General features: G+C 37.5%; 1 protein-coding gene across 1 annotated transcript in view; it reads left to right on the top strand.

Annotated features, from left to right (window-relative positions):
- Smim19 (small integral membrane protein 19) overlaps positions 1-15,848 on the top strand; it is a 69,099-nt gene extending 53,251 nt beyond the window's left edge. Inside the window, exon 4 of the mRNA XM_008824224.3 lies at positions 14,928-15,848. Within this exon, the coding sequence (XP_008822446.1) occupies positions 14,928-14,992 (65 nt within the window). The 3' untranslated portion in view covers positions 14,993-15,848. The remainder of the gene's footprint in view (positions 1-14,927) is intronic.
- The last annotated feature ends 253 nt before the right edge of the window (positions 15,849-16,101 follow it).

The following is a 16,101-nucleotide window of genomic DNA, read 5'->3' as shown; positions in this document are numbered from 1 at the left end:
AATGGCTTTTGGTAGGATGGTCATTTTCACAATATTAATTCTTCCAATCCATGAGCATGGGAGGTCCTTCCATCTTCTAATGTCTTCCTCAATCTCTTTCTTTAAAAATTTAAATTTTTCACTGTAGAGGTATTTAATGTCTTTGGTCAGGTTTATTCCGAGATATTTTATTTTTGTTGCAGCTATTGTGAAGGGGAGTGTTTCCATGTGCTCTTTTTCTGATTGCTTGTTATTGGCTGCAGACTTTTGTAGACTAATTTTGTAACCTGCTACTTTACTGAGCATGTTAATGATTTCCAGGAGTTTTCTGGTGGAATTTTTGGCATCTCTTAGATATAATATCATATCATCTTCAAAAAGGGATCATTTGATCTCTTCGTTTTCAATTATTACTCCTTTAATTTCCTTCTCTTGTCTTATTGCTCTAGCAGGAGTTTCAAGCACGATGTTAAAGAGAAGTGGAGAAGGGGGACAGTCTTGTCTGATTCCCAATTTCAATGGGAATGCTTCCAGTTTTTCTCCATTTACAATGATGTTGGCTGTGGCTTTGTTGTATATGGCTTTAATTATGTTGAGGTATGTTCCCTCCAGTCCAATTCCCTCTAGGACTTTGGACATAAATGCATGTTGAATTTTGTCAAAGGCCCTCTCTGCATCTATTGAGATGACCATGTATTTCTTGTCTTTGAGCCCATTTATATGATTTATGATGTTAATTATTGACTTACGTATATTGAACCATCCCTGCACCTCTGGGATAAAGCCGACTTGATATTGGTGGATGATCTTTTTGATGTGTGTCTGTAAGTGGTTTGCAAGTATCTTGTTGAGAATTTTTGCATCTATGTTCATTAAGGAGATGGGTCTATAGTTTTCTTTTTTGGTTGTATCTTTACCTGGCTTGGTATTAGAGTGATGCTGGCTTCATAGAAGGAATTTGGAAGTTGTCCCTCCCTTTCTATCTTTTTGAATAAATTAAGTAGTATTGGACGTAGATCTTCTTTAAATGTCTGGTAGAATTCTGCTGTAACTCAATCTGGTCCTGGGCTTTTTTTAGTTGGGAGGCTTTGTATTACTGTTTTGATTTCCTTATATGTCATGTGACCTTTTTGTGGGGAAAGAAAGGGTTTATTTAACCTTCCAGGCTACAGTCCATCATTAAAGGAAACAAATCAGGAACTCAAGGCAGAAACCTGGAGGCAGGAAATGAAGAAAGACCAAGAAGGAACAATACTTACTGGCTTGGTCCCCTGGCTTGGTCATCTTTCTTTCTTACACAGCCCAGAATATGGTCTCTCTTTCTTTTGGTTAACTGGGCTAGGGGTCCATCAAGTTGTTTATCTTTTCAAAGAACCAGCTCTTGGATTCATTGATTCTTGTATTGTTTTCTTTGCTTCTATTTCATTAATTTTTTATTTCTATTCACATTCTTGTTATAGCTGTGCATTTCCACAGTTGTACCTTCATGAATTTCTTTCCATAACCCCTTGGGTATAATCATTCCTTCTTCAGCTCTTTGTGTTGCTTCAAGAACTCTCTGAATAGCTGGTTTTGTGGACATGAATTCTTTCAGCCTATTTGTGTCATGGAAGGTTTTTCTTTCCCCTTCAACTATAGTAGATATTTTCGCTGGGTATAGTAATCTGGTTTGGCATCTGTGGTCATTTAAAACTGGGAATACTTTGGTCCAGGCTCTTCTGGCTTTCATAGTTTGCCCTGAAAAGTCATCTGTAATCCTGATGAGTTTTCCTTTATCTGTGACTTGTTGTTTTTCTTTTACAGCTTTCAGCATTGTCTCTTTGTTCTGTACATTTAGTGTTTTTACTATGATGTGCCATGGAGAGTTTCTTTTCTGGTCCTATTTGGTGTTCCATATGCTTCTTGTATTTGTATGGACATGTTTTTCTTTAAGTTTGGGAAATTTTCTTCTATAATTCTGTTGAAGATATAGTGCATACCATTATCTTGAGATTCTTCCTGTATGCCTATGATTTGTAAATTTGGTCTTTTTATGGTGTTACACAATTCCTGCATATTCAATTCCTGTGTTTTCTTAAATTTTTCATAATCTTTGCTTGAGTGGTCTAGTTCATCCACTTTATCTTCCAGTCTTGATATTCTATTTTCCATTTCATTCATCCTGAGGCTTTCTCCTGTTGTTTCTAATTGACTTACTGAGTGGTTCACATCCTTCTTAATTTCAATCTGAGTAATCTTCGATATTTCTAACTCTTTTCTGAATTCATTCAGAAGTTTATCCCTGTCTTCCTTCAGTTCTTTGCTTTCTTTGTTTGTGTGTTCTTTAAATTCACTGAATTCCTTTATCATGTTTGTAATTGTTCTTTTGAGTTCCATGTCCTGCGTTATCTCTAGGGGGTTCTCATTGCATTCCTCTAGAAGACTATTGGTATTTGGTTGGGCTATGTTATTTTGGTTTTTCACGTTATTATTTTTTCTCTGTGACTTTGACATGTGAATTTCTTTTGTAGTTTCTGATTCTTGTGTGAAACTCAAGCCTTCATGTTTAGGTCTGCTTCTTTTTGTAAACTGTATGTACTTTTTTGGTTTACTTGTTGAGCATGAAAAGCTGGTTGGTCTAGGCTTCTGGTTCTCTCTTTTGATTTTATATTGGAGTGGCCAAATTGCTTTCCTCTTCAGAAGTTCCCACAGAGGCCCAAGTCAGATGAGGATCAGATGCTCTCAGGCTTTCTCCTAAGGTCTGGATCCCTTCAGGAAAGATGTTGTCCTCAGGAATTTAGGGGCTGGATTGGCCTGAGAGGAGAGCCCAGGGAAGATGCTGGTCTCAGGCAGCTGGTGGCCATGCCACCCAGGGATGGAAAGGGAATTGTGGGCAGGAAGAGGCCCCAAGGCTCCTGGGGACCATGCCAAGGAACTGTGTTGGTCTGGTTGCAAAGTATCAGGAAGCAGTGGTGGTTCTGGGCCCAGAGGTCAGCCCCGGTGTCTGGGGTGCCAAGACAAGAAATGGGCCAGTACCCTGGCTAGGAGGAGAGACCAGGTTGGGGAGCTGGGAGGGTGAATGAGGTTGGGGGAGTCAAGGCACTGTGGGCTCCTCTGGGCTTACCCAGGAAAGAGGCTGGTGAGTTGTGCAGCCCAGGGAAACGGAGGTGAGGGGAGACCCAGGCCCAGAGGGTTTTTGGGGACCAGAAGAAGGAGCTGGGTTGGTCTGGGTACAAAGGATCAGGAAGCAGTGGTGGTTCTGGGGCCAGAGGTCAGCCCCGGTGTCTGGGACGCCAAGACAAGAAATGGGCCAGTACCCAGGCTAGGAGAAGAGACGGTGGGGAAGCTGGGAGGGTGAATGAGGCTGGGGGAGTCAAGGGCACTGGGCTGGGCGCTACTGGACTTACCCAGGAAAGAGGCTGGCAGGTTGTGCAGCCCAGGGAAACAGAGGGAGGTGAGGGCTACCTGCCTTTTTAAATAGTGACTTGACTACTCTCTTGTAGTTTTCAATACCCTTTCTTTTACGTGAGTGTGTGTGTGTGTGTGTGTGTGTGTGTGTGTGTGTGTGTTATGATATGTTATGTTGTTTTCTCATTCTATTTAATGACGTCTAAGTGTCTTATACCTGGATGGCACCTCTTTCTCCAAATTTGTGAAATTTTCTTCTATGATTTTATTAACAATAATTTATATGACTTTGGTGTGATAGTCTTCTTTGTTTTCTCTGCCCATAATTTGAAATTTTGTTCTTTTTCTGTGTCCCAAAGCTCTCTCATGTGCCATGTATTTTAAAAATTTTATCATTGATCATATACTCAATGATCCAAATCCTCTACCTTGTCTTCTAGACTGATACTCTATTTTCCACATGCTCTATTCTGTTGGTAAGGGGCTTTCCACTGAGGTTTTAATTTGGTTTACTGGGTATTTATTTCCAACATTATTTCTGTTTGTTTTTTTCTTTAGTAATTCTCTTCGTTATATTCAGTTTCCATATCTTGAATCAGCTTCCTTATTTTATTCACTTTATTTTTGTTTTCATGGAGTACATTCTTGCCTTTTTTCAGTTGTTTGAACAAAGTTAAAGTTATTTTTTTAAATTTCTTTTTCTGGGAATTCCTTCCAAATTATCCCTATCGAGAGCCATTACTGAAGGATTAACAATTTTTGAAGAAGACATGTTATTTTAGTTTCACGTTTTTGTTTCTTCCCTGGGACTTGTGCGTTAGCTGATTGGTTAAATTCTTTCCTTCTATTTTGTTAAATTCATGTCCCTTTTCTTCTTTCAATGGAGGCATATACAGTTTCCAGGACTAGGTTAAGGCATTGTCAGGTTGAGGTGTCATTTTCCTTCGTGGGCCTGGTATTCAAGGCCAGAGGCTCTATCTCTAGCCTCTGAAGTTCAGTTATTGACCTGATCATCTTGGGCCTCCTCCCTGAATCTGCAGCTTCTACCATGACTTACAAAACTCCCTCTTCCTATGGACTCTGATTCATCTCTGGTCTCAACCCTAGGATCACTGCTTCCACTATATGTTGTGAAACTCCCTGTGCCTGTGGGCCTTACTCTGGTACATCTTGGGCCTCCTTCCAGGGTCTGTAGCTTCTACCACAGTTAGTTATAGAAGTCCTGAATGCCTGATCTAGGTCAGGTCAGGTCCCTACCCTAGGTGTATAGCTTTCACTGTTTTGCATGAATCTCCCCAAAGATGGGACAGTTTTAAAGAAAAATGTCCACAAGTATGGTGTGCTTGCACATGTGTACATGTGTAGACACATGAAGGGATGTGGGCTGGAGATATAGCTCAGTGGTTAAGAGCACTGACTGCTCTTGCAGAGGACCTGGGTTCAATTTCCAGTTCCCACTTGGCTAACAATCATCTGTAACTCCAGTTCCAGAGGATCCAATGCCCTCTTCTGACCTCTGTGGGCATTGCACAACACAGGTGCACTTACATACATGTAGGCAATAAATGCAGTCATATATATGAAATGAAAATAATGAATATTTATTTTTTTAAGAAAGAAGGGATGTTCACCAAGATAATACTAGTAGATATTTCAGGCCTACTGGAAATTAGTGAAAATTAGAAAAAGTATAGTTGTCTGTGGAAGCTCAAGTCTCTTTTATAAAATAGATATTTTCACAAAATTCATGTGCTTTACATCATCTCTAGATTGCTTATAATACCTAACACAGTGCAAATGTTCGAAAATAGTTTTTATTATGTTTTATTTATTTTGTTTCTGGGGATCAAATTTAGAGTGATCAACTTTACACATGTTAGCAAGTGCTCTACTGCTATCTACCTACCCCATAAATAGTTGATATATTTTGTTGTTTGGGCAATAATGACAAGAAAAACGTCTGTACATTTTCAGTATGAACAGTTTTTTTCAAGTATGCTCATTCACATTTGGTTGAATTCATGGATACAGACTGCTAACTGCATCCTATTTTAGTCTAGCTGAACTTGGGGAAAATACCCTTGGCATAAATTTGATCCTAAGGCTTAGTAACAGTGGCTCCTTTGGGGGAAAGAACTGGGAAGGTAGCGACAGGACTGCTAGGTAGGAGAGCAACACAGATTTCACCATTTGTAGGTAGGAGAGCGACACAGATTTCACTATTTGCCTTTTTTTTTTTCCTTTCCTTTTGCATTTTGTCTTATCTGCATGTGTTACCAGTGCAAAATAAGAAATAAAATAACTGCATTATTGTTGCATTATTTGTAGCAGCAAAAAGGCAGAAGCATCTAAATATTCTTGACAGATGAATGGATATAAAAAATGTGTGATGTACATACAATAGAATATTATTTAGCCTTCAGGATGGAAATTCTGGTCTATGATAAAACATGGACAAATCTTGAAGTCATTATACTAAGTAAAATAAAGCAGTCACAAAAATACAAATACTATATCATTTCACTAATGTGAGGTTAAATCATTGAAACAAAAAATAGAACAGTGGTTATCAGGCTGAAGAAGATGTATAAGGAACTATTATTTAGTGGGTACAGAACTCAGTTTGGGATAATATAAAGAGTTCTGTGGATGGGTGGTGGGTAAATGTGCAGAAATGTGAATATATTTACTAAACTGGCAAATTTTATTTTATATATATTTTGTAGTAGTAAGAATACTTTATAATTAAAAAATTAAAATGATGTTATAAATTAGTTATCATGAACTGGGCATGGTGGCATATGTTTGTGATTCCAGCATTCAGGAATCTGAGGTGGAAAGATAATGAGTTTGAAGTCAGCTTGAACTATGTATGGAGGTCCTGTCTATGAAAAGAAAAAAGTTTCACTGTTAATTCAAGACAGACCTTCTCTCTTACTAATAAGATGATACAGAAGATGCAGGTAAAACCCACTATCCATACTTTCCCAATTAGAATGAAATAAAATTTATCAGAATTACTGTTTGCAAAATATAGTAGTTTGTGGGGCTGGAGAGATGGCTCAGTGGTTAAGAGCACTGTTTGGTCTTTCAGAGGACCCAGGTTAGATTCCCAGCACCCACATGGTGGTCAACTCCAGTTCCAGGGATCTGATACCCTCTTCTGACCTCTGTGGGCATTGCATAACATGGGTGCACTTGTACACATGCAGGCAATACACTCAGACATGTAAAATAAAAGTAATAAATAAAATATTAAAAATTTAAAGACTATATCCACATAAATAATAGTTTGCTATTACTGCTGTAACAAAGTAAGTAGGTAAGTTGCTAAGTAGTTGAATGACATTCACAAAGTTTTTTAGCTCTATATTATCTTCAGGTTCAGATTAAGATAGTTTTTCTTCATTAAATAGTTCTTAGTCATTGGGGGGACTGGGGGTGTTATTTGAGACAGGGTTGTACTGTGTGAGCACTAGCTAGCCTAGAATTCACTATGTAGACAAGGCTGTCCTCACACTCACAGAGATCTGCCTGCCTCTGCCTCCCAAATGCTGGGATTAAAGGTGTGTACCACCATGCCCAGCTACTTTACTGGCTTAAAACAAACACAGTGTTAAGTAGTCTCCTAGGTTCACTGGGTTAAAAATCACAGTGTCAGGAGGTTTCTATTTTTCTGGGCCTCTAGGAGAAAATCACTTTCCTGTCTTTTCTTGCTATTAAAGTTTCCTATATTCCTTGCTTCATGGCCCATCCTCCTGTCTTCAAAGCCAAGAACATTGCTTGTATCTGACTACTTTTGCATGTCACATTTCCCTCTTTTCGCATTTTGCCAGGACAGGTTCTCTGATTTTAAGGGTCAGTGTGATTAGGATAATCTTCACGTCTTAAAATCCTTACCTTAATCATACCTTTTAGTTCCTTTTGCCCTACAAGGTAACATATCTCAGATTATGGAGCTTAGAAATGTGGATAGCTCTTGGAGCCATTATCATCAATAATTTGTATGTATACATTTGCATGCTTAATGATTCCAACATAAAAGATCATTCTTAGTGTTCATGACAATACCTTGTCTTAAGAAAGTCTGTTAGCTCAAGAAGAGATAGGAAAACGAGAAGATTCTTTTTTTCTCCCTCCCTCCTTCCCTCCCTCCCTCCCTCCCTCCCTCCTTCCCTCCTTCCTTCCTTCCTTCCTTCGACAAGGTCTCCCTGTAGTCCCAGCTGACCTAGAACTCACTGTGTAGACCAGGCTGGCTTCAGTCTCACAGAAATATGCCTGCCTCTGCCTCTCAAGTGCTAGGATCAAAGGTGTGAGCCACCATTCCTGACCAAGATTCTTTTTCTTAAAGAATCTCTCAGTGTGTAATCTTTAGGCCACAAAAATCTGTATCTACCCTGAATAGCAAGGTATGAATTCTTTCTTAGGTAGTGAAAGCTTAAAGGAAGAAGTTGCAAGTTTTCAGTGACATTCTCTAAGCTTTTTTTTTCTTAATTAAATTCCAAAAGCAATTTTTAACACATTTTTCCAGAAATAACTTGAAGCAGGTTACAAAAAAAAATACATATATACAGTGAAGTTTAAGTGAGGGAAAATAGGAATAAGAAATCAAAGACCAAAGGATTTGCCAACATGGAGTCAACTTTAGTAGAATAATGAAGGTTTCCATTAGCTCTGTTCCTTTTTTTTTTTTTTTTATCTTTTTGGGACAGGGTCTCCTTGTAGCCCCAGCTCTCTCCTGGAACTAACAGAGATCTGCCTGCCTCTGCCTCCCCAGTGCTGGATACACCTGCTAAAGTACTTATCAACATTATTGGCAATGGGCTTTATCTAGGGCCCCTCTGGCCAGTTGCTCATAGGGGGGCAACCCACCTCTGGCACTGGTATTTTCATTTAACAACTGTATGGTTTCTAGTAGGGCTTTCTTCCATCCCCTTAAAGACTTTTTTCCCACTGTCTATCAGATTTTCCCCCTTTATTCCCATAGTTCTTTGTATAGCCTTCCTTCCCCCTTTGACCTTTAACTGTTCCCTTTTTATATATTATTCAGTAACGCCTGTCTCCTACTGTTCTTCTCTCTCAGTTTCCTTCTTTCCCTTTACTTCCCTGGTTCCCTTCCATTTTCCTGGTTCTGCAATTATATCAGGATATGCACTCACTTATAAAGATTTCGTGGTAGGAGCCACAAATATTTTATCCATTATTTTTTATTTTATGTGATTGGTTGGCATTTATACTGATTCCAAATCTTGACTATTATAAACAACACTGCAACTTTCATTATTTCTTCTTTCTTTACTGCTGAGTAGAACTCCATTGTGTAAAGGTACCACATTTTTGTTAACCACTCATCAGTTGAGGGGTACTTGGGTTGCTTCCATCTCTTAGCTATTGTGAAAAGAAAAGAGCAGCAACAAAAATGGTTATCTCTGCAATAGGATGAGTCCTTTGGGTATATGCCAAGGAGTGGTATAGCCAGGCCATATAGTAGGTTCAATTTTACTTTTTAAAGAGTTCTCTACACTGCTTTCCATAGGGGTTGCACGAGTTTGCAATCCTACCAGCAGTGAATGAGCCTTCCCCTTTCTCCACATCGTCACAAGCATTTCATTTGTTCTCTTGATCTTAGGCAGTATGACTGGGATAAGGTGAAATCTTAAGGTGGTTTTAATTTGATTTCCCTAATTACTAATGATGGTGAACACTTTTTAAGATATTTCTTGGCCATCTTTATTTCTTCCTTTGAGAACTCTGTTTAGATCTTTAGCTGATCTTTTAAATGGGTCATTTGTTTTCTTAGTTCTTTGTTTTTTGAGTTCTTTGTATATTATGGATGTTAAACCTCTGTCGGATGTGTCACTGGTGAAGATTTTTTTCCCACTCTGTGGGTTGCTTCTTCATTTTCCTGATTGCTTCTTTTGCTGTAAAGAAGCTATTTAGGTTAATGAAGTCCCACTTGTTAGTTATTGACCTTAATTCCTGAGCAACTGATGTCTGATTTAGAAAGTTCTTTCCTACACCTATATCTTGTAGGTTACTGCCAGTATTTTCTTCTAACAGTTTCAGAGATTCAAGTTTCACATTGAGGACTTTGATCCATTTGGAGTAGACTTTTGTGCAAGGTGAAAGATAAGGATCTAGTTTCATTCTTCTACAGATGGAGATCCAGGTTTGTCAGCACCATTTGTTGAAGATGCTGTCTTTCCTCCATTGTGTGTTCTTGGCACCTTTGTCAAATATCAGGTGGCTGAAATTGTGTGTACTCAGGTTTGGGTCTTCAATGATGTTCCATTGATCTATGTATCTATTTTTGTGCCACTACCATGCTGTTTTGTGATTATAGCTCTGTAGTATACTATGAGATCCAGTATAGTAGTCCCCCCAGCATTGCTCTTTGTTCTCAGGGTCGCTTTGACTATTTGTAGTCTTTTGTGCTTCCCATATGAATTTAAGGATGTTGTTTTCTAAGTCTATGAAATATAAGGATTTTTTTTGGGATTGCATTGAATCTGTACGTTCTTTTGGTAGGATGGTCATTTTCACAATATTAATTCTTCCAATCCATGAGCATGGGAGGTCCTTCCATCTTCTGGTGTCTTCCTCAATCTCTTTCTTTAAAGATTTAAATTTTTTGTTATAGAGATCTTTGATGTCTTTGATCAGGTTTATTACAAGATGTTTTATGTGTGTGTGTGGAGGGGGTTGCTATTGTGAATGGGTGGGTTTCCTTGTACTCTTTCTCCAATTGTTTATTATTCATATATAGAAAGACTACTGATTTTTGTAGATTAATGTTTTTAAACTACCACTTTATTGGAAGTGTTAGTTCTAGGAGTTTTCTGGTGGAATTTTTGGGATATCTCATCTCATATCAGCTGCAAAAGGGAATAATTTGACCTCTTCTTTTCCAGTTAGTACTCCTGTAATTTCCTTCTCTTGTTTTATTGCTCTAGCAAGAGTTTCAAATAAAAAAGGAGTGGAGCTAATGGACATCCTTGTCTGGTTCCTGATTTTAATGGGAATGCTTCCAGTTTTTCTCCATTTAGAATGATGTTGGCTGTCAGTTTGTTGTATATAGCTTAAATCATGTTGAGATATGTTCCTTCCAGTCAATTTCCTTTAGGACTTTTAACATGAATCCAAGCTGAATTTTGTCAAAGGCGTTTTCTACAACTATTGAGATGAGTATGTGATTTTTGAGTCCATTTATATGACTTATATTTATTGATTTACAAATATTGAACCATCCCTTCTTCTCTGGAATAAAGCCTACTTGATCATGGCGGATGATCTTTTTGACGTGTGTCTGTATGCGGTTTGCAAGTATTTTGTTGAGAATTTTTGCATCTACGTTCATTAAGGATATGGGTCTATAGTTTTCTTTTTTGGTTGTGTCTTTACCTGGTTTTGGTATTAGACTGATGCTGGCTTCATAGAAGGAATTTGGGGGTTCTCCCTCTGCTTATATCTTTTTCAATAATTTATGTAATATTGATTGTAGATCTTCTTTAAATGCCTGGTAGAATTCTTCTCTGAATCCATCTGGGCCCAGGCTTTTTTTATTCAGGAGGTTTTGTATTTCTGTTTCAATTTCCTTCTGTTACGGGTTTGTTTAAAATGTTGATCTCTTCTTTGTAAACTTTGGTGGTTTCCATGATTTTAGATATCCATCCATTTCTTTTTTGTTTTCAAATTTAGTAGAGTATAGGTTTTTAAAGTATTCCCTTATAATGTTCTGGATCTTCTGAGTGTATGTTGTGATGTTTCCCCCTTCATCTCTGAGTTTGTTGATTTGGATTTGCTCTTTCCTTCTTTAGGTTAACTGGGCTAAGTGTCTACCTTGTTTAACTTTTAAAAGAACCAGCTCTTAGATTAGTTGATTCTTTGTATTTGTTTCTACTTCATTAATTTCTGCTCTGCTTTTTGTTATTTCTTCTCATCTGCTGGGTTTGGATTTCATTTGTTTTTGCCTTTTCAGAGTCTTGAGCTGCAATGTTAAGTCATTTATTTGTGTCCTTTCTGATTTTTTAATGTAGGCACTTAGAGCTATAAACTTCCTTCTTAGGACTGCTTTTAAGTGTGTCTCGGAGGTTTTGTTGTGTTGTATTGTCCTTTTTTGTTTAATTCCAAGAATACTTTTATTTCTTTCTTAATTTCTCCTTTGGCCCACTCATCATTCAGGAGTGTATGGTTTAATCTCCATGAGTTCGTGTTGTTCCTAGGGCTTCTTCAAGTGTTGATTTTAAACTTTATGGCATAGTGGTCTGATATAATGCATGAAATTATTTCAGTTTTTTTTTGTATTTGATGGTTTGTTTTGTGTCCAAGTATGTGGTCAGTTTTTGAGAAAGTTCCATGGGTTGCTGAATAGAAAGTGTATTCTTTGGTGCTTGGGTGGAATATTTGGTAGATGTCTATTAGGTCCATTTGATGTATGATATCATTTAATTCAGACATTCCTCTGTTTATTCTTTGTCTGGTTGACCTATCTAATGGAGACAGTGGGCTATTGAAGTCCCCTACTATTACTGAATTGGAATTAATCTGTGTTTTAAAGTTCTGTAGTGTTGTTTTTATGAATTTGGGTGTACCAGAGTTTGGTGCATATATGTTCATGATTGTAATATCTTCTTTGTTAATTGTTCCTTTGATCAGAATGAAGCGACCCTCTTTGTCTCTGCTGATTCGTTTTAGTTTGAAGTCTTAGAATTGCAACCCCTGATTGTTTCTTAGTGCCATTTGCTTGAAATAATTCTTTTCCATCATTTCACCTTAAGGTAGTGCCTGTCCTTGAAGGTGAGGTAGGTTTCTTGCAGACAACAAAAAGATGGATTTTGTTTTTAATCCATTCAACTAGCCTGTGTCATTTTTTACTGGGGAGTTCAGTCCACTGATATTTAAAGTTATTATTGAAAGATATGTGTTGGTTGCCATCATTTTGATTACTGTTTTCATTCCTTGAGTAATTTTGTGTTTTCACAGTTAAACCTTCTTTTGTTTCTTTCTGTTGCTCCTGGGGTATAGTCGTTCCTTTTTCTGTCCTTTGTGTTGCTTCATGTACTCTTTGAAGGGCTGGTTTTGTGGACATGTATTCTTTCAGTCTATTTGTGTCCTAGAAGATTTTTCTTTCCCCTTCAACTCTGATAGACATATTTGCTGGGTATAGTCATCTAGGTTGGCATCTGTAGTCATTTAGAACTGGAAATTCTTTGGTCCAGGCTCTTCTGGCTTTCATAGTTTGCATTGATAAGTCAGCTGTAATTCTGATGGGTTTTCCTTTATATGTGAGTTGTTGTTTTTCTTTTGAAGCTTTCAGTATTCTCTCTTTGTTTTATACATATAGTGTTTTTACTATGATATGCTATGGGGAGTTTCTTTTCTCGTCCTGTCTATTTGGTGTTCTATGTGCTTCTTTTATTTGTGTGGGGATGTCTTTCCTTAATTTTTGGAAGTTCTGTTCTACAATCTGTTTAAGATCTAGTCAGTACTGTTAACCTGAAATTCTTCTCCTTCCTCTGTACCTATGATATGTAGATTTGTTCTTTTCATGGTGTCCCACATCTCTTGTGTATTCCATTCCTGGTTTTTTTTTTTAATTTTTCATAATCTTTGCTTGAGCAGTCCAATTCTTTATCCTCCAGTGTTGATATTCTGTTTTCCATTCATTCATTCTAGCAGTGAGGCTTTCTCTTGTTATTTCAAATTGGCTTATTGGGTGTTTCACTTCCTTCTTCATTTCACCCTGAGTATTCTTCAATGTTTCTGTCTCTTTTGTGAATTCTTTGATTTGTTTCTTTTTGTGTTCTTTAAATTCATTGAATTCCTTGATCATGTTTATGATTGTTCTTTTAAATTCTGTGTCCTGAGCTATCTCTGAGAGGTTCTCCTTGTAGAACTCTTCTACTGGACTGGTGGACTTTGGTGGGAACATAGTGTTTTGATTTTCCATTTTATTATTTTTTTCATTGTGGTTTTGGCATGTGGATTTCCTTTTTTCTTTGTAATTCTGGTATGAAACTCATGTCTTCTTTTGTTGAGTTGAAGTTTGCTTCTGTTTGTATGATTGGTGTGCCTTGGTTTTTTTCTTATTGGGTATGTAAAGCTGGTTGATCTAGGTTTCAGGTTCTCTCAGATTTTATTTTGGAGACAACTGATGGCTTTAGATTAGCTACTCAGGAGTTCCCACAGAGGCCCAAATCAGGCTCCAGTCAGGTACACTCAGGCTTCCTTCTAAGGTTTGGACCCCTAGTAGTGGGCATTCAGAGCACAATTGGAGATGTTTCCTAAGGGGAGGCCTGATTTGGGCACTCTCAGGCAGTCCTCAGCCCCAACACCAGGCAGAGGCCAGATCAGGCACTCTCACACTGTGCTCTTACAAAGCTTTTTAGCTCTATATTATCTCTAGGATAAGGTTAAGATAGTTTTTATTCACTAAATAGTTCTTTTTTTTTTTTTCCTTTTTTTGGTCTTTTGAAACAAGGTTTCCCTATAGCCCCAACTGGCCTGGAACTCACTATGTAGACCAAGCTAGTCTTGATCTCACAGAGATCCGCCTGCCTCTGCCTTCCAAGTGCTAAGACTACAGGCATATGCCACCATGCCCTGTGTCAGTAAGTAGTTCTTAGTAAGCAAAACTGTGTATCTGTTTTTGCTTGTAGTTCATAATAAGATTTTTGTGTTCAATAAGTCTCAAGCTTATAAGTTAAAATATAGTAAAAGAAATGGTAATATCAAAGTGCTGTAAATAAGTGACTATTGAGTATGCAGCCCTAAATGGGACATCTGTATCACCCCCCTCCTCCAAAGCTCGGGGATCGTTGTGGAAGGAAGAGGGAGTGGAAAAGTGGAAAGAGGTTGGTGAGGACTGCTGTGAAATAGTTTATTCTGGATATGATAGGGCTATTGCACACTGTATGCACAGTGGCTATGTTTGCCTGCACAAGACCTGTATAAGATCAAGCCATTCAAAATTCTAGCATGGATGAGGGAGGGATGCAAGGAACTCCATACCTACAAGAGGAGATATGGCAGTTGTTGCCTGCTGGGGCAAAGAGTCAGTTTCTTTAGCGGAAATGGCCTCTTGCCCATGCTCTAGTAGATAGCCCTCCTACCATGCACATACTGGAAGCATTGATTGCATTCAATGTGTTTAAAAAAAAAAAGAAGAAGAAGGCATGAAGTTGGGAGGGAGATGTACAAGGAGATGTGGGAAAAGCAGGGGTTGGATATGATCAAAATACATTTTATGCATGCACATGCAGTTCTTAAAGTATAAATATAAAATGTTTTTAAAGGTGTCAATATAAAGTAAGAAAGAAAGAAATTGGAAACACTAATACTTAGTGTTTATTCTGTATTTTAAAGTTTTGAGTAATCCTGATATATAAATAATAATAAACACAAAAACATTTAAGCAGTGTCAAGAAATTTGAAGATCTTGGAATATAATTTACTTCCTAAAGAAATGGAATTATTTCTAAATGAATTCCTTGATTATGATTTAATGATGCTAGCTAGTATGTATTTTATAGTTTAATTTTCTGTCTCTTTACTTTTTATAGCAAGAAAATATGAGTATCAGCAGCCACAAAGCCAAGCTGACAGTGTACAGCTCTCATTGGAATGAAACTTCAAAGCAAGTAACAAAAGAGATTGTGAAGCAGTGTGGCAGCAAACTCCTAATCCACTTTACTAAATTATGAGTAGCATTTAGCAAAAGTTGTCTAAATAAAGTCATCTTTTGGCTTTTCCCCATTTTTTCTGTTCTTTTTCTTTCTTTAGTTGCTTCTCCCAGGACTTGTGACATAAGTACAAAAAGACTCAAGGACTAGGTATGCCTGACCAGGACCGTGCCTTGTGACTAAATGGGGGCTTTCCCTTTTGAGGATCTTTGATGTCTCCAGTACACAATCAGTGAAAAATACAAATGTGTCTTTGGAAACAAGAATCCTAGAGTTTATACCACTTTGATTAGAATATTTTTGCAAAGTTAAAAATAGTAAACCTAGCTATTAGAATAGTTTGCTATTAGATTGTGTTCTATAATGATATGTTTAATATTAGCAACAGACTTACTTGTGTTGCTATTGCTATTGTTAATGGCTGTTTAGTTTGTGATCTTTACTTCTTTTAAACATATGACACACCACAGAACTTGTGATCTTTTCTACATCATGAAGTATATGAAGTTTATTGTAGAATCTTTGTGTAATTGGATTTGCCCCCATTAGTTGTATTCCTAGAAGTTGTTTTATTTTGTTTCTGTTGTCCTGGTTTCATTGACATCATGGAGTTCCTTAAGCTCCAAGTGGAGTCTTGTTCCTCCAGACAAAGGGACATCTCTGTCTTGCTGTTGGCAATTCACTTTCCTGTCATTTCACTGTCACTGTTTAATATTAGTATGTAGTTTCTTTTGGTTTTAAAGCTTTGTTGAAGACCCACTTGCCCCATTTTGTACTTTACAATAAAATGTTTTTATCTAATTTTTCATATTTATTCAAATAAAACCTGGTTGGAGGTAATGGCAGAGAAGTTCAGTTGTTTGCAGAACCAAGAAATATGTATTTGGATTAAAATTATTTTAAGTCTTAAGAGTTAATCATTTCTATAACCATTTTCCTTTCTCTTTATTATTTTGTTTTGTTTTGCTTTGCTTTGTTTTATAACAGAGTCTTACTGTGTAGCCGAGGCTTGTTGCAAACTGGAGACCTGTCCTAGTTAGCTTTAACTGTCAAC

The sequence above is a fragment of the Nannospalax galili genome, unplaced genomic scaffold (assembly GCF_000622305.1).
Source record: "Nannospalax galili isolate Female #2095 unplaced genomic scaffold, S.galili_v1.0 scaffold569, whole genome shotgun sequence".
Taxonomy (NCBI): Eukaryota; Metazoa; Chordata; class Mammalia; order Rodentia; family Spalacidae; genus Nannospalax; species Nannospalax galili.
Note: the sequence above shows the minus strand (reverse complement) of the source record. Positions and strands in the feature narration are given on the sequence as shown.